General features: G+C 46.3%; 1 protein-coding gene across 2 annotated transcripts in view; it reads right to left on the bottom strand.

The window, feature by feature from the left end:
- Positions 1-7,212: 7,212 nt before the first annotated feature.
- The window catches only part of LOC146080263 (fatty acid-binding protein, heart-like), a 66,441-nt gene continuing 49,990 nt past the window's right edge, over positions 7,213-23,663 (bottom strand). Inside the window, exons 2-4 of one of the 2 annotated variants that reach the window (XM_083187329.1) lie at positions 11,058-11,230; positions 8,684-8,785; positions 7,213-7,420 (exon numbers count right to left, since the gene is read on the bottom strand). In XM_083187329.1, the coding sequence (XP_083043455.1) occupies positions 7,370-7,420; positions 8,684-8,785; positions 11,058-11,230 (326 nt within the window). In that variant the 3' untranslated portion in view covers positions 7,213-7,369. The remainder of the gene's footprint in view (positions 7,421-8,683; positions 8,786-11,057; positions 11,231-23,663) is intronic. The other variant, XM_083187331.1, reaches the window with a different exon arrangement.

Below are 23,663 nucleotides of genomic sequence, written 5' to 3'. Positions count from 1 at the left end.
CCTCTCCTCTACTCACCGCTCAAGAGGAAAATCTAATTATCTAGAGGAAATGGTTCCTTAGTATGATGAAGATGGACTATTCTATTGTGTATCATAACATGTCTAGGAAATCCAACACAATGCACAATATAATAACATCCGATATAAATGCGGAAAGCACAACAACATCTATTTTATTTGTTTCACTGCCATGGGTTGTGGGTGCTTTACACTTGTGCCAACCTCTCGCTCAGTGTCACTGAAGCTGTATGTGGAAAATACCTGATGTCCAGCCAGCTCCACACATACACAGCACAGCACAGCCAACATATTGGCATGTACATTATGGGCCTGACAAGCTGGAGTCAGCTTAGGCATCTGTGTACCACTGCAAGCCCTTCCCCTGAACATCTGTGAGTATTATCGTGTCACTACGGAGTAGGTCCGGCCAGTCGGGATCCCGACAGTCGGACCTCTATACCACACCCGTTTCCCTGCCACCACACAGTCACCACCCAGATACATCCACATCGTGTGTGCATCTGAAATTACTACGGCAGCTCTGTGTGAATGTAATGGGATAGTGTGCATAGTGGGACTTCAAAGAATGGAAAAAAAGGTTCTATCTACTCAGTCAGAATGCATGTGTTCAATGTACCAATGACAGCATCACGACTGCCGTCAAAACACCAGCATTGAAACATCGAATGGTTCAGGATACAGAAGCCAGAATTCCGAAGCACCGCGAAGGGTGAGTATGTGGGCCGGGGTAGCGTGTGGTCAGGGAGGGGTAAGTTACGTTTAGTGGGGGGATTTAGGGTTATGCTTCGGGGAAGGGAAGGTTCGGATTAGGCTGCAAGGAGGTGGGGTTTGACTTACGCACTTAGAAGGGGGGTTAGGGTCAGGCTGCAGGGAGGGGGGTTTAGGTGGCAGGGAGGAGGAGTTAGGGTTAGGCTGCTAGAATTAAGGGTTAGAGGGGGCAGGGGGAGGGTAAGTATACATACCTGAACCATCTCGGGTTCTCCTCCTTTTGGATGCCGGATTCAGTAATCCTTACTTAACCAAGGCCACAGAAAGAAGTTGACAATTAAATATAAACCATAGTCTTAAACAGAGATGTTCAGGTTCAGATTTACCTAGGTCTCAAAATGGGATCTTATTGGCTATCGGCTGTCCCATCTTTTGGCTTCAAAACATGTGACAGTCAGATAGCCAATAAGATCCCGTTTTGAGATCCGGGTAAATTCAAACTTGCACATCTCTAGTTTTACGCAAGTCACAGTATTATTGATGTCATCATTACCCTTACCTGATAAGGTACTACAAAATATCTCACATCCAATGGTTCTGTGACAAATCTAGAGATCAGATAACATGTCTGACACCATGAGTTACAAATGAGATGGGCTAACAAATGGATAGGATATGTCAAAAGTGTGGGATAAAATACTTTGCTTGGTGGAATTAAATAATTTGGCCTTAGGCACTACTCCAGTGACCGGTGAGAAATGCAGGTCTGATGATGGAACAATGAGCTACTGAGCCTGGTGGTATAAGTCATGCCATATCTACTAGTATGCACTGCGTTCTAGAGATGCTTGAATATATTATATCAGGGAAGAGCATGTAACAAAAAGAAATTCTAAGAAAAAAAGAGCAGATTTAACAAAGAGTGATATTCCAAATGATAAATGGTGCCCCAGCCAATCAGCTCCTGTCATATGTTTGAAAAATGAAAGTTAGGAGCTGATTGGCTGGATCACCATTTGTCATTCATAACAAATTCTAACAATAATCTCACTCATTGTTAAATCTACCCCATATTATAATATCCCATAATATATGTAATGACATAGCTCCCCCCTTGCCAAATGCAAAGCACCCAAGAATGTGGGTTTGGCAGCAATATCTCCAAGTGATGATTAATGTTTTGGTACTTGCGTACTTTCACGGCTCCCACGATGCATCGTGCAGGGAAAAATCGCATCGCATCACACACTGTGCGCTCGCCACACTTTCTATTCTCAACTCCACGCCGACGTGGATAGTGGGGGTATGATAGTGGGGGTCGCCCCTCGTGGGCTCGCTGCGCTCGCCACGCTTCGGGTTGGCGTTGATAGTGGGGGTGGTACAGTGTGAAAAATGACATTTGGGGTGCATTTTACATGATGTCAACTCATGTCCATAATTTCTGTGAAAAATGACATCGCATCGCATCAGATCGCATGCAATCTCATGCGATCGCATGCGATGTGATCGCATGCGATTTTAGCAAAAATGCAAAAAACCACGGGAAAATCGCATCGCATGCCATCGCATGCCATCGCATGCCACTACATATGGCATGCAATGGCATGCGATGGGAGCCGTGAAAGTACACAAGTACCAATGTTTTACTATGTAGCCTGATATAACAAATCTCACCTAGTAACTAGACTGAGATTCATGTTTTCTGCAATTGATATATTCATCCTGCTTTTTATACCTACCTTAAGCACCTGATCCCACCGTAGTACAATGATAAAGCAACAGATTCCACCATCCAACCAGAAACAACCAAGGAGCTAATTCATGTTTCATATGTCTAGCCACATCATACTGTATGGTTTCATGTTTCATATGTCTAGCCACATCATACTGTATGGTTTCATGTTTCATATGTCTAGCCACATCATACTGTATGGTTTCATGTTTCATATGTCTAGCCACATCATACTGTATGGTTTCATGTTTCATATGTCTAGCCACATCATACTGTATGGTCATCTCATTAAGCACACCGCATGTGCAGTCTAATGCCGGGTTGCGTTTGAGCAGGTCTCAGACGTTGCCCGGCTTCTCCCGTCCCCGGCTGTGTGGCGCAGCGTGCCATGGTCAGAGGTCACAGTGCGCAGGTCGCACAGCCGCACCGCCCGCCTGACTCCCATCTGCCCAGCTCCCAGCTACACTGCCGGCCTGGGTCCCGCAAAGCCTCTCTGGCTCCCACACTGGCTTCCTGGCTCCCGCACTGACCGCCCGCCTGGCTCCCACCCACTCAGCTCCCACACCATTTTTTTTAATTAGAAAGGCCAATCTCAGGATCCCGGGAATCCCAGGATTGAGGATTTTTCAAACCCAAATCACGGAATTTAAAAAATTCCCCCGGGATTGACTTCCCTAGTACCAGCCCTATCCGTGGTGCAAGAGATAAATCTGAAATAACAGACCTTTGCATCCGTTCATTTGCTATATTAAATACTGGTGGTATAGTAATTTCACTGTCACAATAAATTAATATTATTGTCGTTAAGTGGAGCATGAAGTCTTTCACCTCCTCACGTGTGTCTCCTAACTGCACCTTAAATTATGGTACAGTATCTCCTCTTACACACCTCAGCTCTGCCACCAAAGTCCCAGTTATCCTCAAGCTTGTACATGTGGGGTTATTCTGGTGGATTCACAAGGCTTACAATATAGGTGGGAGTCGGCACTGGTAAACTTAAATTATCTTTAGTAACAATTATACGCGTACAGTATATTGTACCAACATATTTACTAGTTTAACAGTAATAACATTTAAACCCCTCGTGTCCCCTGGTACCTGTCCTGCCCCCCCTCCACCCGTACTTGCCAGCTGGTACCCTCGCTTCCCCCTCCCCTGCCCTGGTACCCCCTCCCCCCCTGCCCTGGTACCTGGTACCCCCCCTGCCCTGGAAGCTTGCAGCTGGTACCTTGCATCCGGGCAGCGGGGCAGCATGGTAGGCAGCGGGCATAGTCGGCAGGCCCCAGACTGATTGCTGAAAGCATCATGCAGGATTAGGCTGGTGCACAGACAGGGGGGGCACTGGGGATCCAGGCAGCGCGTCAGTGCTCAGGAGGAGGACGTGGAGGAAGGTCCATTAGGAGATTGTCATTTCATCGGCGGGGGTCCCTGCCGCAAATGGGAAATAGCGGAGCCGTTCATTAAATGTGTGCATATTTAATTAGCGTCTCATTAGATATGCGCATATTTAATGAACGGCTCCGCTATTTCCCATTTGCGGCAGGGACCCCCGCCGATGAAATGACAATCTCCTAATGGACCTTCCTCCACGTCCTCCTCCATAGCACTGACGCTCTACCCGGATCCCCAGTGCCCCTGCTGTCTGTGCACCAGCCTCCTCCTGCATGATGCTTTCAGCAATAAGTCTGGGACCTGCCGACTATGCCCGCTGCCTACCATGCTGCCCGGATGCAAGGTACCAGCTGCAAGGTACCAGGGGAGGGGGGACAAGCTACCAGGGCAGAGGGGAGGGGGTACCAGGGCAGGGGGGAGGGGGTACCAGGGCAGGGGGGGGGGAGCAAGGGTACCAGCTGGCAGGTATGGGGGGAGGTAGTGGGGGCAGGACAGGTACCAGGGGAGGGGGAAGACTAGTGTAGGATCTTAAATACCGTTTAAGAGGCATTCCCACTGCCTAAAAAACGGCTTTGAAACGTGTAGGACTCTGCTTTTTAAACGTGTTGAAATACCGGTTATCTTTAACCGGTAAATCAACTCTGGCGCTTTCCCACTGCAGCCTTAAATGTTTAGAAAGGGGAAAAAAACGGCAATATACCGTTTAAGACCTGCAGTGGGAAAGGGGCATGAGTAACCAGTGTAGCAAAAATTGCAACAAATGTACAGATGTTGATACATTTACAGCTCAAGTCGTAATGTATCCAAAGGAGCAAAGCAAAGCAAAGCACACAAGGTTTGTCAATTCCCAATATGACAGGATTGGTAGTATGTATTTCAGATTGATAGCTTGAAATTGGGCTATCAAATAAATAAAAAACGCGTCACCGTGATCAAGCTAAATGCGAAACACGTGTCTAGACTCCTCTAACAATCCCCCACTCTGATCTGGATGCGGTAACTGTCAAATTCAAATACTTTGTCTCAATCAATCAACCAACCAACCACATATATGCATGTATCACATGGATTGCATGCATTATTTCTGAATAATATTATCCCGTGGGTGTATTCTGGTACTCAGCAGCATCAGTACTGATACCAGATACACTACTCCAATTTGGAGACTTGGGTACATTTCTTACCCATATTTCTCTTTTCACCCCCCTCAGATGGTGCTTCGTGAAACCCTATTACTCTCAATTACCATTCGATGTCCATGACACATGATGAATAGTAGAAGGGGGTTCAACGTTACCCATTTCTTTACTCACACCTCTATTTATGTTGCTCTCTCATTTGCTACACTATCCCCAATCTCTTTGCAATACCGCATGGCAACAGAGGGGTAGGTGCTATCTGTGGCAAACAGCAGAAGCAAAGTTAAGTCTTCTGGGGCCTTATTTTGGTTCATTCTTTCTGACAAAATCCTTCTTAGATGGGCAAAACCATGTGCACTGCAGGTGGGGCAGATGTAACATGTGCAAAGAGAATTAGATTTGGGTGGGGTTTTACTTCAAAGTGAGATCTATATTGCAGTGTAAAAATAAAGCAGTCAGTATTTTCCCTGCACAGAAACAAAATTACTCACCCAAATCTAATTCTCTCTGCACATGTTACATCTGCCCCCCCTGAAGTGCACATGGTTTTGTCCATCTAAGAAGAATTTTGTCAGAAAGAATGAACCAAAATAAGGCCCCTTGTGACCTAGGTGTGCGCTCATCTAATGGTGGAATTACTGCCATACATCACTGGTACGCCTGATTCCCATTACGAACTCAGAAGCTAAGCAGTGATTGGCCGGGCAACTACTTGTATGGGTGAGCGACAGGGAATACCCGGAGCTGTAATATACCAGACAGCAGAAACACTGATATCTGGTTAAAAGGAGCAATCTATTTCTTGCTACCATATCACTTTCTCTTATGCTTTTCTCACATTTAAATCATTGATTGGGACTACACCGCAGTAATTGTATATGCAGGGGATTTCATGTCATGCTTCAAAATATCCCTATTTGAACGGAAAACATTTTCGAATTTGTTCGTTAACTCAATTAGTTGAACGAGATTATTTCACATAGTAAATTTACTCTGATCATTTTCGCTACTAAAAATTTTTTTTGTGACCACGCTTTGTACGTTTATACTTTATTCATTGTGCATTATTGTGTTTTTTCTTGTTACACGTACTGATATTTTAGCATAGATTTTCACTAGAAGTTATATCTTAATTCATAATAAACAATTCCTTTTCATTATATAAGTGTGCCCCAAAAACCTTTTGTTGTTCTCCCTTTGTCACCCTTGTGACTAAAAATTTGATTCAAAAGGTTGCAAACTCACAGCCTTGCGAGTCCACCAAACACCGCCTGGCGAATGCTGACCTCTGCCTTCCCCCCGCAGTGTGTGTTCCCGCGCACAGGCTGCGAATGGATATTTAACATAAACATCCATTTTTATGCTGCGGGGAACACCCACATCATTCCATGGTCGCCGACCGTTGAAAGATGTGGTGCGCGCACTTATATAAAAGTTTGCGTGCACACAGGGACGGAAATGGGCAGGCAGAAGACATCCGGTGAAGCCAGCTGCCCGCCCCATGCACCTGCATCATGGCCTCATTACGATGAGACCGCCCAGCATTCCCATGAGAACACTGTGTGTTCCCATATGGTAATGGTCTGCCCGGCGCCCCTTGCCCCTCTCCTCCCCCCCCCCCACCCACTGTGTGTTCCCATATGGTAATGGACTACCCGGCGCCCCATGCCCCTCTCCTACCCCCCCCCCCCCCACCCACTGTGTGTTCCCATATGGTAATGGACTGCCCGGCGCCCCATGCCCCTCTCCTACCGCCCCACCCCACCCACTGTGTGGGTTGCGTGCACCCTGACGAACAGAATGCACATGCACAGAAATGCGCATGCGCACTAAGAAATCATCGGTCTCCATGCAAGCGCAGGCTAGCTGCGAACAGACCTGAATAAGATCCATGGTCTCACTCATTTATATGAGCTTATCTAGTCCTCAATAACTAGCTCTGAGTAGTTAAGAGAATTCTGTCCGCTTACAAAGATCTGCATTATCTTGACAGACATGTAATCAGAGAAGTATCCCAGATTGGCTGGGCTCGACATCAGTCCTTCTGCCAAGCCAGTCGCTCATCCCCAAGCTAATCCTTATTAGACATAGCCCACACTAGTGCATGGCCTTGGCCAGATTAGGGCCTGTGGGCCCCTGTCTCCCTGCCTATAATCCGGCCCTGTGCCCAGTTTAAACAGACATTATATGATAATAAAAAAATAAGCCAATACACAATGATTAGAGAACATAAGCTTTAATTTGTAAACAGAGCAGAGCACAGATGTCACCCATAACATGTCACAAATAAACTCTTTATACAAACTTTCGGGTGGAGAGACTGTGTTTTGCTCATTGGAATGCCCTTACATCATGTCCAAGCGCCACACTGAAGGTTTCATTTTCTATTGAAGATCCGAACACATTTTATATCTCCGTACGATAAGGTCTAAAAGTAAATCATTATGAAGGTTAAATACAGAAACTAGGAACAAATGAAAAATGGAAAACATTAATAACTTTTTAACCTGTAACAACTGCGGTATTTATCTTAAAATACCCCTTCCAGACATACTGTACTCCAAAATCCCAGGTTTCTGCACATGAACGCGTATTATTCCGTGGATTTTGGTATGTCTGAAAGGGTCAACCCGGGTGTTAAAACCCGGGTCTACGACACTTCTTTTTACCTGGGTTGTGGACCCGGGATTTTCGACCCGGATTGACCCTTTCAGACATTAGAGAAACCCGGGTTTTTCAGCAAATTACCAGGTAGAACTGCTTCAAAAAAGATTTGCTAAAAATGCCAGCGTCGCTCACATTTGTTATATAAATTAAAAAGTGCTGTATATTTCCTATACAAGCTAAACATTACAGGTCATTATGATGAATAAAAATGTTTGCTTGCCAATTTTCACACTTATTTTGACAAATTCACTTGGCACTCAAAGGGTTAAGAAACCAGAGTACAGGGAGGAAACCCTTAGAAGAACATGCAAACTCCACACAATTAGGGCAATTGTGGGAAGAACCAGGCTAGCCAGTTAGCACACTCATCATTTTTGGTTTTGCATCACACGCTGGCTGCACATTCATGGAATAGCATGGAATAGGTACGGAGCCTAATGATATAGAGCTGAGCATCACTATCCCTAGGTAGTCTTAGCCCTATGTGTGTTCAGTCTGTAGCTCCAAGACCATTAGGTGTACCTGTGAGACTATAGAGGTCACTCCTGGCTGGGAAAGTGGATGCAGGTCTTCCTAAGAGGGATGAGATAAGCTGCCTGGGCCCTTCCAGAGGCTGGGGCCCGGAACAGCTGTACCCACAGCACCCCCTATTGGCGGCCCTGCATGGCACACAGCAGCTTGTGCAGACTTGATTCAGTGTAGGACCGTGCAGTGTTAAGCTGAGCCTTAACCATGTCATACAGCATCATTATGTTGGAAAGGTTGAGGTGGAACATCTGTATGACCTTGTCAGTCGTCATTCACAATGTCAACTCAGTCATTATGTTGACACTGGCAGAATGTCTACTTGTACATGTCAATAGTGTACAGCTGATTTTATCTCTAACCCTATACTTACCCTAACTGCAGCCTATACCTAAGGTTATGCCTAGCCCAACCACAGAGTAACCCTAACACTAAAATGTACCGCAGGCATTCCACATTAGGCTGGTGTAAGCTGATTTCCTCAGTACAAGCTACTTACAGTTATCATGCGGCCATCTTTTACTTCGCGTGTTATCACATTCTCTTTACCATCCACGATCTGCAATTGCTTTAAAACTCCATTTTCAAAAGACACAATGCTCTGTAACATGCAAGAAAAAAAACATAGTGCATGTAAGGTTATTTGTACATAAAGACAGTTTCTACAGAAAAGCTTGGGCACTGTAGCGTTGTTGCAGGAATTCAGATGTCATGTGGCCTGCTACTGGGGCACTGCAATACAAAAGGCTCTGCAGGCAATCTCTAACCCCCACCGGCTTACTGAAGCCCCCCCAAGTGATCAGGCTGTAGTTATTCTGTATCAGCCATACTTGCCTACCCTCCCAGAATCAGTGGCGTGCAGTGAGGTCAGCGGCTGGTGAGGCATCTGACCAGGCACCCACACCCCCCCTCTGCACCCGCAGCGAATAAGCGGGTCGAGCTCCCGCACCGGCGAGGTCAGCCCCCCCCCCTTATTATTTACGCGTCTCTGTGGTTAGAAGGCATTATATTTATTAAAACTGGGCAGGAGGGCTTGTGGGTGGTCTGGGGGAATCATAGTGGGCAAACTTTTAAGTCTCGGATGGGTACACTAATATATCCCCAGTCACAGCACTAAACCTTCAGGCTGTCAGCTGTGTGCGCGCATACAGTATGACTTAGCAGCAGTGGCACAGACACACAACAACGCGCCCAGGACCCAGCGTGATGGTTTAGCAGGCCCAGCCATCACGTAAAAGTTAATTGCCTGGGCGGCTGAGTGCATGGACGAGCGGCCCGGCAGCTAAGCCTGACAGTGACAGCCGGATGCAGTCAATGTCAGTGCTGAATCTGCTGCCCAGGGCCCAATCACATCGGCTTCAGTGACAGGGGCGTGCTTTCATATTGGCTGAAAGCATGCCCCTGTCACTGAGGCACGTGTAAAGGTGCCGCTTTAGCTAGATTTTTTAATGGGCTTTTACAGCCCTCTGCTTGTCCCCGCCCCCTGCCCCCCTGCTTTCAGCTATTTGAAATGTGTATCGGGAGGCACCGCTTTTGGTGCCTCCAAAAGCAATTTAAAACATGATGCAAAATTTCAAATGATTAGATTCATATAAAGAAGATACATATGACACAGAGAGGGAAATTTACTAAAGGAAATTTGTAAAAAAAAAGGTGTATTTGTATCCAGAAATACACTTATTTTTGACTTTGTGCTATCAATATGAATACGAATTGCCGTATTTTCGGGATAGTAAAAGTCAAAAATAAGTGTATTTCTGGATACAAATACACCTATTTTTTTTACAAATTTCCTTTAGTAAATTTCCCCCAGAATGTGTCATAAGTATCTTCTTTGTATTATTTTAATCACTAATGATAGGGGAGGCACTGCCTCCCCTGCCTCCCCTGACTGCACGTCCCTGCCCAGAATGGTGGGGAGGCTCCTGAAAATTACTTCCGGACGCCCGGAAAGGTGAGTGAATCACTTATTTGTGGCCCACACCCCGCTGTGCAATGGCTGTAATACCGAAATTGCGCTGCGGTGATTGGGGGGGGGGGGGAAGATAATGTGATTGCAATTGACACGCCTCCACTCAGGCTCCTTTGGTGAGCCCCGCCCCCTACATCCTCAAGCTGGCTGTCTTAAAGTCAGCAAAAATGGATTCAGCCATGATGGACTGATCAAGTACTGTATGGTGGCTACAAATCTCTAGTTACATCCCTGCCGGGGCAGCTGCAGCTTTCCCATTACTGGAACATAAAATTCCATAGCAAAGCATTTTGATTCTACATTCAGTCAAGGACTACACGATCAGAGATCTTTACATCTTCAATACCTACTTATTGTTTTCCTTTCTGTTGCCAGCCCTTGGGTAGCCAGTTGGTCACTGGAAGTAGACAAGACTCACATCTCTCTCAACTATCCCGATTTTCAGGGGATGATTTTTTGTCTGTCACGTGTCCCACCCGCAATTTCAGAATAGTTTAATCATAGTTTAAATACATACAAAAAATTATAAAATATAAAGTATATAATAACCCCTAAGAGAGAGACCAAAATGTAAACAAAATAAGTGATAGGAGAAAGAAACAATAAAATAAATCACAGGAGACAGCATCTGACACTTGGCCTGATATATGTAATAGGTCTGACTGCTGAAGATGAACATTCTCGCTAGTCCCAATCTACATCTGGCAGGGAGCTGGACAGCTGCGTTCCCTATTTTATCTATTTATATATATAAAGTTCCCTTGATGAGCATATTTAATATTTCGATTATTTGAAAAGTAAACTAAAATAACATTTGCTAAACAGTACGCAATGGGACCAACATCAGTCACGCCCCCATGACAATTTCTGTTCCCGCAATTCTCGGCCTTGGCGTCCTCACCTTAACATTTCTGCCGTCTGCAGTAGTTTCTTCAAAATTGGTGTTTAATTTAAATGAAAGCTCTTGTGTCTTAAATGTGCTCACTGTTTTAATACACCAGGTGTCTCCATTTACAGAGATAGTCACATCAGGCTTTATCCCCAGAGCGGCTTTCCGGGCGACAAAACCCACTCCTGCAAAAAGAGTAAAAGAGTAAAAAATTAATCTTTAATAGAGTAATCATGTATAACTTAAGTGCACAGTCTGAAACCTGACCTAGAAGAGAGAGTAGACCATGGGTCTTCAACCTGTGGCCCTCCAGATGTTGTGAAACTACATATTCCAACATGCATTGCCACATTTTTTTCCTATAAGAGCATGCCAAAACTGTCAGGGCATGCTGGGACATGTAGTTCCACAACATCTGGGGGGGCGGGCACAGGTTGAAGACCTGTGGAGTAGACCATCAAGCAGTGTGGCCCATCTGCATTTCCCTTGGGCCCCTGTGGCAGAAGGTATATCTGCAACAGGACCTGAGGGAGAGGAAGCAGGGGCCTCTACTAATCAGCCAATTGATGCCATGATATTAACTAAAACTTGTTGAGTAAAAATGTAAGATTCTTGCTCTTAACCCTTTGAGTGGTGGGTTTTTCTGGGGCAGGACAAACCTACCAGGGCAGGTTTGTCCTGCAACAGAAATGCTCACCACAGAACTTAAGGGCAGCCGCTGCCTTCTGCAGCAGCCCATGCTCCCCTGGGGCTGCTGCCGGCTTCGGCTGCTCGAGAGTACTCTGGCGCGCTCTGGCATTTCTGTGTTCGGGCGCCCGAACTTCAGAGCGCTCCTGAGCAGCCCTAAACTTTACCAAGGAAAGGTGGCAGGGGACCCTTCTGCAGCACAGCTCAGCCTGGAAAATTTCTTGGCATACCACCGAAGTGGTTAATAAGGCCAAGGACTAAGCATTAAAGAGAGCTTCAGTAAATTAGAAGAGGCGACAAATTGCTGCATGTACATGGGGACCCTTACACAATTTTTCTGTGGGGCCTAGAAAAGTTATGTACTAGGATGCCTTCCTTTGGCGCCGCGTGATAGGGGGATGCGAATGGATGACAGAAAGATGTAAAAAGTGACTAGGAGTCTTAGGGGTAAATTAAAAGTGATGTTGTCCATAGCAACCAATCAGATTCTGTCTATTATTTCTCTATTGCATCCTAGAAAATTATAGACAAAATCTGATTGGTTGCTATTGGCAACATCATCTCTTTTCATTTTTAGAAGCTTTAGTAAAGTTACTCCTAAGTGGTTAGTCCACCTTAAGCTGGTCTACCAGCATTTGTACATTTCTTGGGGAGGTCTGACACCCCTCCCAAGTACAGCAGGTTTGACAGCTGACTCATGAACTGTGGAGGGACAGGACTCGAGTGTTGACCGGACCGACTCCGGAGGGTAGCGGTGAGTATAGTGCACACCCCTGGTTGAGCCCTGGCATTGGGTCACAGCAGCAGAGAGGAAGGAGTTCTTGCCAGATCTGTCTGACCAGGATGCAGGTGGGAACGTCCCCTACAGAGGAAAAGCTTAAAGATATATTTCCTGAAGTGGGCCCTGTGGGAAGTTTCAGGTTTCTGTGGATTCTCATGAGTTGGATTCTTCTCCCTCCCACATTAGAAGAACGTGGAAAAGATACCTTGATGAGTGTCGTTGACTGTGATTCACTGTGAGCACCGTGAGCAGGTGTAACACAGTATGGGCAGGTTGCTGGAAGTGGTTGCATGCAGAGACACCAAATAGCTCACATTGGAGGCCATGATCAAATGGAGCGGAGCACCTAGCATAGGGCTGGTGAAAGTGTCATTGGTGCAAGCTATGGTGGTGTCTAAACACACACAATCCATTATTGCAGCATTTGTAGACACAACAGTGGACGTCTCAGTCCTTGCATCTTTGGAAGCACTGATGTACACCAGGGATGCTCCAGCTAGCAATAGCAGACAATAGGAGCCGTGAAGCTGCGGGAGAATGGCAACCCCAAGACACGCAGCCTCCCACAGCAACAATGGTTAGGTGCACCTACAGTAGTGCAATATGACCCATGACTCAGCAGGCCAATAAATCATGTGAAAAGTGACGTTTCGAATGTGATTTAGCTCTGATTCCAATCCGATGCGTGGTTCCATGCGCAACAGATCAGACCCGGAGATTTTCACAACTTCCACAAGGATCCGTTGTGTCCTGCAGCCATGACTTGTATTACATACAATACATCATATGCAAAAGGAACACCAACCATACCAGTTGCTAAAGTACTGCATGCGCGGCTGCATGCGATACCTCGCACAAGTGTAGAGAACACATCTGCATGCAAGAGAGCCATAATATTCCAGAGGGGCAGGTATAAATGACTTAGTTATGATGATGACATTTCAACACTCATAAATATTTTTCTTAATTACTATGGTTGCATTTTACCAGTTAATTAAAAAAAAATATTTGTGGACATATGACAGACATTTGTTTCCACTGCAGTAGAGAGGTTTTAGATGATTCATCGATGCTGATAAATAGCATACTGCTTGTGACGGTGATGAGAGTTTACTAATGAATCTGCTTTATACTGGTGCAGATAAACACACAACAAAACAACACCTGTATCTCCAACTGCCAGAACTAATCATACAGTAAATGGGGTAGATGTATTAAGCAGTGATAAGGGAGGAGAGGTCAGCCAACTGCTCTGTCTAATTTTTTTTTCCACAAACTAATTTTAATTGGTTGCAAAGTAAAAAAAAATGAGCATACAAGTACATAACAATGGTTACAGTGTGTCATACAAATCTATTTTATGAGCCAATCAATGAATCACTCGTTTAGCAAAAAGGAGAAGGAAAAATAACATTAATAAATGCAGGGGGGGACACAGTAGGGAACAAAAAGCTAACAGGGCATGAAAATAGAGGAAGGAGAAGGTAGGGGGGTTCGTCTTCGTGGTATTAGGGTGTTTAGGCAGACGTTCATGCCATATATGTGTTATAGAGGGAAGATTCTTCGAAGGTGAGCCATGTCACCCAGGTGGGGGTGAACCTAGAGGGTGACACTTGCGAGGTAGAAGTGGGGTCGTCCATAGTCATATAGAAGTCAACTCTCTGTATCCAACGGGATATAGGTGGTTGTGTGGAGGTCCTTCAAAAGCAAGGGATGGTAGCCCTAGCAGCATTTACTAAATGTCGTAATAGTGAGTTTTTGTACTGTGAAAAGTGGCATATCCATCAGGCTGAGGAGCCAAAATTCAGGAGTCTCCGCAACTGGGTATCCAGTGAGCTCATAAGAAATTTTGTGGACCTGTTGCCAAAAACCAGTCAGTAAATTACATTGCCACCATATATGGAGAGGAGTGCCCCTTGATTGTTTGTGTCGGCAGCATAGAGCCGAAACAGATGGAAACATTCGGTGTACTTGCTCAGGGCAACAATACCATCTGGACATTATTGGGTTTCTAATACTTGGATGGGAGAACTGACAGATGTGTACTGAAATATACGGGACCATTGGTATTTTGAGAGTTCATTCTAATGGAAGCAGTATGAAATCCCGGCAGTCGGGATCCCGGTGTTCAAAATCTCGACGCCGGAATCCCGACCGCCGAAATCCCGACAAGGGGGGGACGTGGATCGCCCTCCCTTGCGGGCTCGCTGTGCTCGCCACGCAGCGGGCCCGGTGCCTCGCTACGCTTGGCAAACTAATTTATTCTCCCTCCAGGGGTGTCGTGGACACCCCAGGAGGAAGAAAATGTGAGGATATAGGCGATCGGGATTCCAGGGTCGGGATTCTGAACGCCGGGATCCCGACCGCCGGGATTTTAACTGCATCCCATTCTGAGGGTCTCTATGCCAGTCTATAATGAAAGTGGGGGCTGGGAGGGGAAGGCTGGTCAAACAAAGTTGGTATAGCTGTGAGATCAGGTGTCTGGGTGTGGGATTAGCTAGGCATGTTTTCAAAGGGGGTTAGTGTCCATCCTATAGTATGCGGTGGTGAAGAAGTAATGAAATGTCTTAGTTGTAGGTACTCCCAAAAGCAACTAGGGGGAAGGTCATAAGTCAGTTCGGTAAAGGAACGAAGACCAGTGGGACTTATAAGGTGTTACCAGCCTTGGCCCATACAGAGAGAGAAGATTGAGAGAGTGAATTAGGAGGTAAGTCCGGGTGGAATAATAAAGGCATGGGTAAAGAGAGTTTTGAGCTAAAGGTTGGTAGATGTTTATGTATTTTCCAACAGCACAGAGTTGGGTCTAATGCTAGGTGTTTGAGGTGTGGGAATTTTAGGAGCCATGGATGTATGTGAGAGCAGATGTTGGTAGTGGTGACAGCGATCGGTGGCCATTGTTTACCGGCAGGGTAACGTGACATTTCAATAATCATTGAGAGATGTGTTGCATGATAATAACTAGTAAAGGGCCTTATTCTAGTTTACTCTTAGAGGCAAATTCCTTCTCAAATGGAAAAAACCATGTGCACTGCAGGTGGGGCAGATATAACATATGCAGAGAGAGTTAGATTTGGGTGTGGGTTTTCTTCAAAATGAGATCTATATTGCAGTATAAAAATAAAGCAGTCAGTATTTTCCCTGCATAGAAACAAAATAACTCACCCAAATCTAATTCTCTCTGCACCTGATACATCTGTCCCCCTGCAGTGCACATGGTTTGTCCATCTGAGAAGGAATTTGCCTCTAAGAGTGAACTAGAATAAGGCCTAAAGTGTGGGAGTTGTAGAACCCCCTCTTCATGTCTTCTAATTAGAATTGATTTAGCCAGCCTATGGCCTGTCGTGCCCCAAACAAATCAACCCACTGTGGCCTGGAGCTCCCTGAAAAAAGCAACAGGTATGGCCAGTGGTGGGATTCAAAAAAATTAACAACAGGTTCTGTGTCCTAATGACCAGGTACGTTTCTAGAGGCGGAAAAGCCGTGCAGTTGCCCGGGGCGCCGCACGGCTTGTTCGCCTCTGTTGAACAGCCGGGGCGCCTGCCAGCTCCCCCCACGTCGCTGCCCCCCCTTCCGCCGCCTCTCCCCATCCGCCGCCCCAGCCAGAACAGATGATTACGTTTGGAGGGGCATAGCGCGTCTCTCCTTCCCCTCGCTGTGTCACTGGGCTGTTAGCCAATCACAGCTCGCGGGCCGGCAGCCAATCAGGAGCCAGCCCGCGAGGTATGATTGGCTGACAGCCCAGTCTGGGACATAGTGAAGGGGAAGGAGCGATGCGCTATGCGCTCCCCTCCCCTCCCCTGGGATCTGAAGCAGCAACAGCGGCCGCCGGGGAACTGGAGGGGGACTCGGAGACCCGGACTCTGCTCTCCCCAGCAGCAACAACGGTGAGTTGTGCTGCTGCTGGGATATTATATTCTGGCACTGTGGGGGCATATGTGTGGCACTGTGGGGGCATATTTGGCACTGTGGGGGCAAATGTGGGGCACTGTGGGGGCATATTTGGCACTGTGGGGGCATATTTGGCACTGTGGGGGCATATGTGTGGCAGTGTGGGGGCATATTTGGCACTGTGGGGGCATATGTGTGGCACTGTAGGGGCATATGTGTGGCACTGTGGGGGCATATGTGTGGCACTGTAGGGGCATATGTGTGGCACTGTCAGGGCATATCTGTGGCACTGTGGGGGCATATCTGTGGCACTGTGGGGCATATCTGTGGCACTGTGGGGGCATATTTGGCACTGTGGGGGCATATATGTGTGACACTGTGGGGGCATAGCTGTCACTGTTGGGGCATATATGTGTGGTACTGTGGGGGCATATATGTGGCACTGTGGGGGCATATGTGTGGCACTGTGGGGGCATATGTGTGGCACTGTAGGGGCATATCTGTGGCACTGTGGGGGCATATCTGTGGCATTGTGGGGGCATATTTGGCACTGTGGGGGCATATATGTGTGGCACTGTGGGGGCATAGCTGTCACTGTGGGGGTATATATGTGTGGCACTGTGGGGGCATATGTGTGGCACTGTGGGGGCATATCTGCCACTGTGGGGGCATATATGTATGGCACTGTGGGGGCATATCTCCCACTGTGGGGGCATATTAGTAAACGGCATCAGTAGTGCGACAGCGGCGCATTGGGCATAATGTGTAATAGGCATTACATTGTGGGGAGTATTGTGTAATTGCCATCATGGTGTGCGGCGTAATATGTCATTGTCATCACAGTGTGCAGCGTAATATGTAAATGTCATCACAGTGTGCTGCGTAATGTGTAATTGTCATCACAGTGTGGGGTCTAATGGGCATCATGGTGTGCGGCGTAATGTCTAATTGTCATCACGGTGTGCGACATAATGTGTAATTGTCATCACGGTGTGCGACATAATGTGTAATTGTCATCACGGTGTGCGGTGTTATGTGTAATTGGCATCACGGATAAATAGTGTAAAATGATTTAAGTAGCCTGTCATTGTTTAGCCTTGATCTGTGAGGCGTACTAGGTCACTGTGTGGGCCTTTATTTTTTTATGTCACTGTGTGGCCTTCAGCCAGCCAACTTAAGTGCGGGAGGACAATGACAATTCCTGCGGTAACCAATGTTGGGACATGCAGGTTGCAAAAGTGAGATGTAAGGTAATTGTTTTTCCTGCTAGACCACGCTCTTATTTTAAGCCAATCATCCTTTTAAAATAAACCACGCCCCCTATTTCGGCGCGCTATTTCGTGTTATGTATTGGGGGGGGGGGGGGGGCGCATTTCTATTTCTTTGCCCTGGGAGCTAAACTGTCTAGAAACGGCCCTGCTAATGACCCCATTTTAAGTATACCAAAGGATATACCAAAAGGTAGTTTGATAATTCATGCATGAAATACTCAAATAAGAACAATAAGAGGTACACAAAACTAGTTTGTTGCATATTATTCACAAGCCATAATGCCTGTTACACAGTACTCTGCAACCTGTAATGCCTATACATATTATGTCACACACCGTAATGCGGAATCTGCTGCGTTGTATAAAAAACTTGAAATAAATAAATTACACATAAAGCCACACGCTGTAATGCCAATTACAAATAAGGCAACACACTGTAATGCCCAGTATACATTGTGCTACACATCGTAATGCCCAACACTCACAGGCAAAGCAGGGATACAGCAGAATTCGCGGTGCTTGATGGGTAAATAATGCTTCATAGATGGGGCTATGCAGTAACCCTTTATGTTCAAAGTATCTGAAAAGTTTATTTAATATTATTTCCCACAAGTAAAAAGGCTCCACCGGAAGTTGGCACTAGTAGGGGTCTTAATGTTAGGCTGCGGGGGTGGGAGAGGTTAGGGTAAGGCTGTGAGGAGGGAAAGGTTAGGGTTAGGCACCTACAAGGGGGTTAGGGACAGGCTGTGGGGCGGTGGGGGCTAACCTGTATACTAATAAATAACCAATCACACACCCATGGGACACTTACTGGCCCTGTACTGCATATACCTGACACATGCATAGTCCTATATCTTAAAATTCTTTGGTTTCTTTTTTCTGTGAGTAACGGCTGCTCACAATCACATTTGTAATTACCTTGAGTACTAACAATAGATATACATAGTCTTTTTTAATTAAGCGCCAGGAACCAGATCGAGGAGATCTTCTGGCTAATGCCATTAGTTCCCCCGATCCTCCAAACCTTCTTATAATAGAAAAATAAATAAATAATGTAAAAAAAAAAATGTTGTGGGGGTCCCCCCATGGGCATGAACAGCCCCGGGCTCTCTGAGCCAGTCCTGGTTTCTCGAATACCAGGTGAAAAATAAAGGTCCCCCTATATCAGTGATGGCTAACTTTGACACTCCAGCTGTTGTTGAACTACACATCCCAGCATGCCCTGCTAACGTTTTACTATTTGGCCATGCCAAAACTGATGCAGGGCATGCTGGGATGTGGAGTTCAACAACAGCTGGAGTGTCAAGGTTAGCCATCACTGCCCTATATTCAAGAAACCAGCACTAAGCTCTTGGCCGGTCCTAGTTTCCAAAATACGGGGGACAAAGTGAGTGGGGGTCCCCCATATTTTGTGGACCAGCACCAGGCTCCACCAGCAGGGGGTGTAATGCCATAGCCAGAGAACACGCTTGGCCAAAGCATTACCCACCCTTACACCCTTACTAGTCAGCCCAGGCCAGGAGTTTTGGGGGGAGATGCCCCCCCCCCAAATAAAGGGGTCCCCCCTCTCCAGGGTAACCCAGGCCTGGGCTGAAGCCCTGGACTATCCCCTGCACCCCTGGGCGGTGGGTGCAGGGTTAATAGCAGGTGGGGGGGGGGGTTGGGTTCTCTGGCATCCTCAGGGCGGGTTCCCTGGAATCTTCAGTCACTCAGAAGGCCCTACTCATCTGCCCACACCACACATGCGCAAATGCACTCCACTCGTGGGCAGATTCAGAAGGGCGAGAGTGCACATTTAACTAAATCACTCAGAAAATGCCTGAATGTCGCCCCATGTGTAGGGCCCATTAGAGACTTGCTATAAATATCCAATCTTTATAGATCTTTATAGAGCAATTTGAACAGTTTCCTTTTACTTGCTATAAAATGAGCTGTGCACATACAGATAAGAAATACCCACACAGAGGTGATAAGGTAAATGAAAGGTTCCTTTATCTGCTCATGCAATACAATAGTTCTTACACTCTGAGAACACAGTATATAGCAGCTGCTCCGGTCACCCAGGGTTTTCCCTCTGCATCTCCGTTTAGATCGATGTACTACAGAACTAATAGCTCCTTGAGAAAGGTCCCCTTGTGCGGGATCGAAACGTCGGGGCACGTTCTATGAATACCTGTGAATTTATCCGTTTGACATCCTGTGAAAATTGAATAAAAACCAGTTCTTTGGATTTTACCAAATTTGTTTGGGACTTATATTTATTAGAGTGCTGGACATTCTACACCAGTATACTGTAGGTGTAGATACACCCCGGACTATGGGGTTTATTCTAGTTCATTCTTTCTGACAAAATCCTTCTTAGATGGACAAAACCAGGGCCCTTATTCTAATCGGCTCGGTACGGCCCGCGTGCGGCCGTACCGCCGATGTTTTTGTTCTGCACATGCGCAGAGGTCATTCTGCGCATGTGCAGCCCCCTTCGCCGCAGACGGATTTCGTCCGCCGCAAAGGGGGCGTATAGGGGCGTGAGGGGCTTCAGCCCCTCATTTCCCTATGTGTACGCCCCGCGTTTCATGGGCGTTCCCATGCAAACGCGGGGCGTATGCATGGTAATGAGGGCATGACGCCCTCATTACCATGACATGGGGGCGGAAAGCTGACGTCGCCGGATGTCAGCTTTCAGCCCCCTTTCAAGCTCCCACACGGACGATTGTCCGTGTGGTCTGAGCTTGCGGGAGCTGCCGCGGCGTGCGGGCCTGCCTTCGATGGTCGTCGACCATCGAAGGCAGGGGGCAGCTCCCACCATGGTGGAGGCGTAGCCTCCACCATTTTTGTGCGGATCGCCAGCCGTCCGTGTATGGACGGCCGTGGCGATCCGTCGGGTGGGCGGCCCTTGGTTTGTGCGGTCGGAGCCCCGTGTGCGGCTCTGACCGCACCAACCAGAATAAGGGCCCATGTGCACTGCAGGGGGGCAGATGTAACATGTGCAGATAGAATTAGATTTGGGGGAGTTATTTTGTTTCTGTGCAGGGAAAATACTGACTGCATGATTTTACACTGCAATATAGATCTCACTTTGAAGAAAAACCCCACCCAAATCTAATTCTCTCTGCACATGTTACATCTGCCCCACCCGCAGTGCACATGGTTTTGTCCATCTAAGAAGGATTTTGTCAGAAAGAATGAACTAGAATAACCCCCTATAATTGGAAATACGCTCATCGCGCATCTCCTTTGTCTGGCACCCCGCGATACCTCAATTCAAGTGCGAGTGCGGTCTACACGTGGAACTATATATATATATATATAGTGAATCCAGAGACCCGGCACTCCGACCCCTCCGTGGGGTAACTTGCTCAGTTGCCAATCTGCATAGGTAGTGAGCCTAATATACAATGTAGCGTGGGTAAGCAAAGGCACTCTGAGGCTTGGACAAGGTGCAAATACGGTGAATATTTAATGAACACTTGTCCTGAAGAAGGGGTGAAATTCCCCGAAACATGTAGACAAGTGTTCATTAAATATTCACCGTATTTGCAACTTGTCCAAGCCTCGGAGTGCCTCTGCTTACCCACGCTACATTGTATATATGGGATGCAGTTACAATCCCGGCGGTCGGGATCCCGGCGTTCAGAATCCCGACGCCGGAATCCCGACCGCCGAAATGCCGACACATTCTCCCTCCGTGGGTGTCCACGACACCCCAGGAGGGAGAATAAATTAGTGTGCCGATCCACGTCCCCCCCTTGTCGGCATTTCGGCATGTCGGGATTCTGAATGCCGGGATCCCGACCGCCGGGATTCAATACTGAATCCGTATATATATATATATAATCTTTCCAAGAGATCGGCACTCGTACTCCAGTAAGTGTATAATGCTCCGGGTGCCCTCCTGGATAGACCAATCAAGGATACACGCACTGTTGGCGGCACTCACGGAAATAAATACAAACGCAAGGGTTTAGCTTAACGTTTCAATTCTATTACGAATTTTCATCAGAAGCACCATATGACAAATAACAAAAAGTTTAAATACCTTCACCCACACCTCAACGTTACGTGCAGACGCCGAATCCAGGTTCCCGCTTCCGCCCTCGTACAGCCGGGCGCAGTGTCGCATCACCGGTGAGTCACAGGCGTCAGCTGGTTGCCTGGATACCGATGTCATCTAGAAAGGAGAACAAAGTGTACGTGTTACAACATGATACTTAGTATATATTAATAAATTTTGTACAACACGGCTCTGGAGATCTCTAATGATTCATAAGTTATAAATAGCAATTAAGGTTTAACTGTTCATTCAGTCCGTGTGGACTGACTGTGTCCAACCTATAGATCCACCGTGCCTCCCTCTGTAACAGGGCTCTGGCACGATCACCACCTCTGATGCTTGGTGGAACGCTATCTATTATTTTGTATCTGACAGTAGATTCACCATGTTTCATCATTTTAAAATGTCTGGCTACGGGTTGTTCTGTATCTCTCCCACCCAGAGCTAAATGAATGGCACTTCTGTGCTGTCCCATTCTTTCTTTGAATTTGCAGGTGGTCTTGCCCACATATGCAAGACCACACGGGCATTTTAAAATGTAAATGACATATGATGAATTGCAGGTATAGATTTCATTAATTTTGTACACTTTGCCAGATCTTGGATGAGTAAATGTATCTCCTGTTTCCAGGAAATTGCAGGTTGTGCAACCTAAGCAACGGTAGTTGCCCGGTTTTTTTGTAAGGAAATGTGGCTTTTGTTCCGTTTTTAATTTTACTGGGTTAGTATTAACCACCCAGTCTCGGATATTTTTGCCGCGTTTATAACATGGTATCAATACATTTTCCTTTAATAAGGGCAAGTCAAGGTCTGTATTGATGATGGGCCACATTCTCTTTGCTGTACCTGTGATTTTTTTACTGGCAGTAGAATACTGTGTAACAAAAATTGTACTATTACTCAGGTTTTTTTTGGGTTTGGTGGCTAATAAATGCCCTTTAGGGATGTTTTTAACTCTCGCTACTGCATTAGAAACTGTGTTAGAGGAATATCCCCGATCTAAGAATCTTTTCGACATTTTGTCAAGTTGTGCAGATTCCTCCTCTTCAGTATTACATATCCTGCGAACTCTACACATTTGGGAGAATGGTAATGCTTCCTTTAAAGAATCAGGATGAAAACTTGAAGCCAATAATAAAGAATTGCAGTCAGTTGGTTTACTAAATAATGTGGTAGCTATTTGTCCACCATCCAATGTCACTTTAACATCCAAAAATGCGATGCTGGTGTCATTAACATCGTAAGTGAATTTGATGTTTTCGTCCTGGGTATTGATATTGTCCATAATGTTCGTGAACTCGGTCGCTGTGCCTCTCCACACGACAAAAATATCGTCGATAAAGCGTTTATAAAAAATGCATTTAGTGGCAAAGTCAGGGTTTCCAAAAAATATGTCTTGTTCCAACTGGAACATAAAGCCATTCGCGTACGTGGGTGCGACACACGCACCCATTGCACACCCACGCACTTGAATGAAAAAATCATTTTGAAAAATGAAATAGTTCCTGGTGAGGATCAACTGTAATAACTGCAATAAAAGTTCCACCCTGGGTCCTTTGTAGCTTTCATTATCCTGTAGAAGGCATTTCATTGCTTGTATACCACGGTCATGTGGTATGCTTGTATACAAGCTCACCACATCGATGGTGCAAAGTTGGTAATCGCCATCTGTCAGATTTAGCTTGTTCAACTCATTCAGAAACATTGTTGTGTCCTGTAAATAAGTACTTTGTGCCTGTATCACAGGCTGCAGAAATGTATCTAAGTATTTTGCTACATCATAAAGGAATGAACCTCGACCCGATACTATCGGTCTCCCCGGTGGCTTTGATGGATTTTTATGCAGTTTTGGAATTAAGTATAGTACAGGAATCATCGGAGTTCTATTCACCAAGGACAAGTACTCTTTCTTTGAAATATGACCTTTGTCCATTGCTTCC

Source organism: Crinia signifera, chromosome 5 (genome assembly GCF_055691185.1).
Source record: "Crinia signifera chromosome 5, ASM5569118v1, whole genome shotgun sequence".
NCBI lineage: Eukaryota > Metazoa > Chordata > Amphibia > Anura > Myobatrachidae > Crinia > Crinia signifera.
This window is presented reverse-complemented; position numbering and strand designations above follow the sequence as displayed.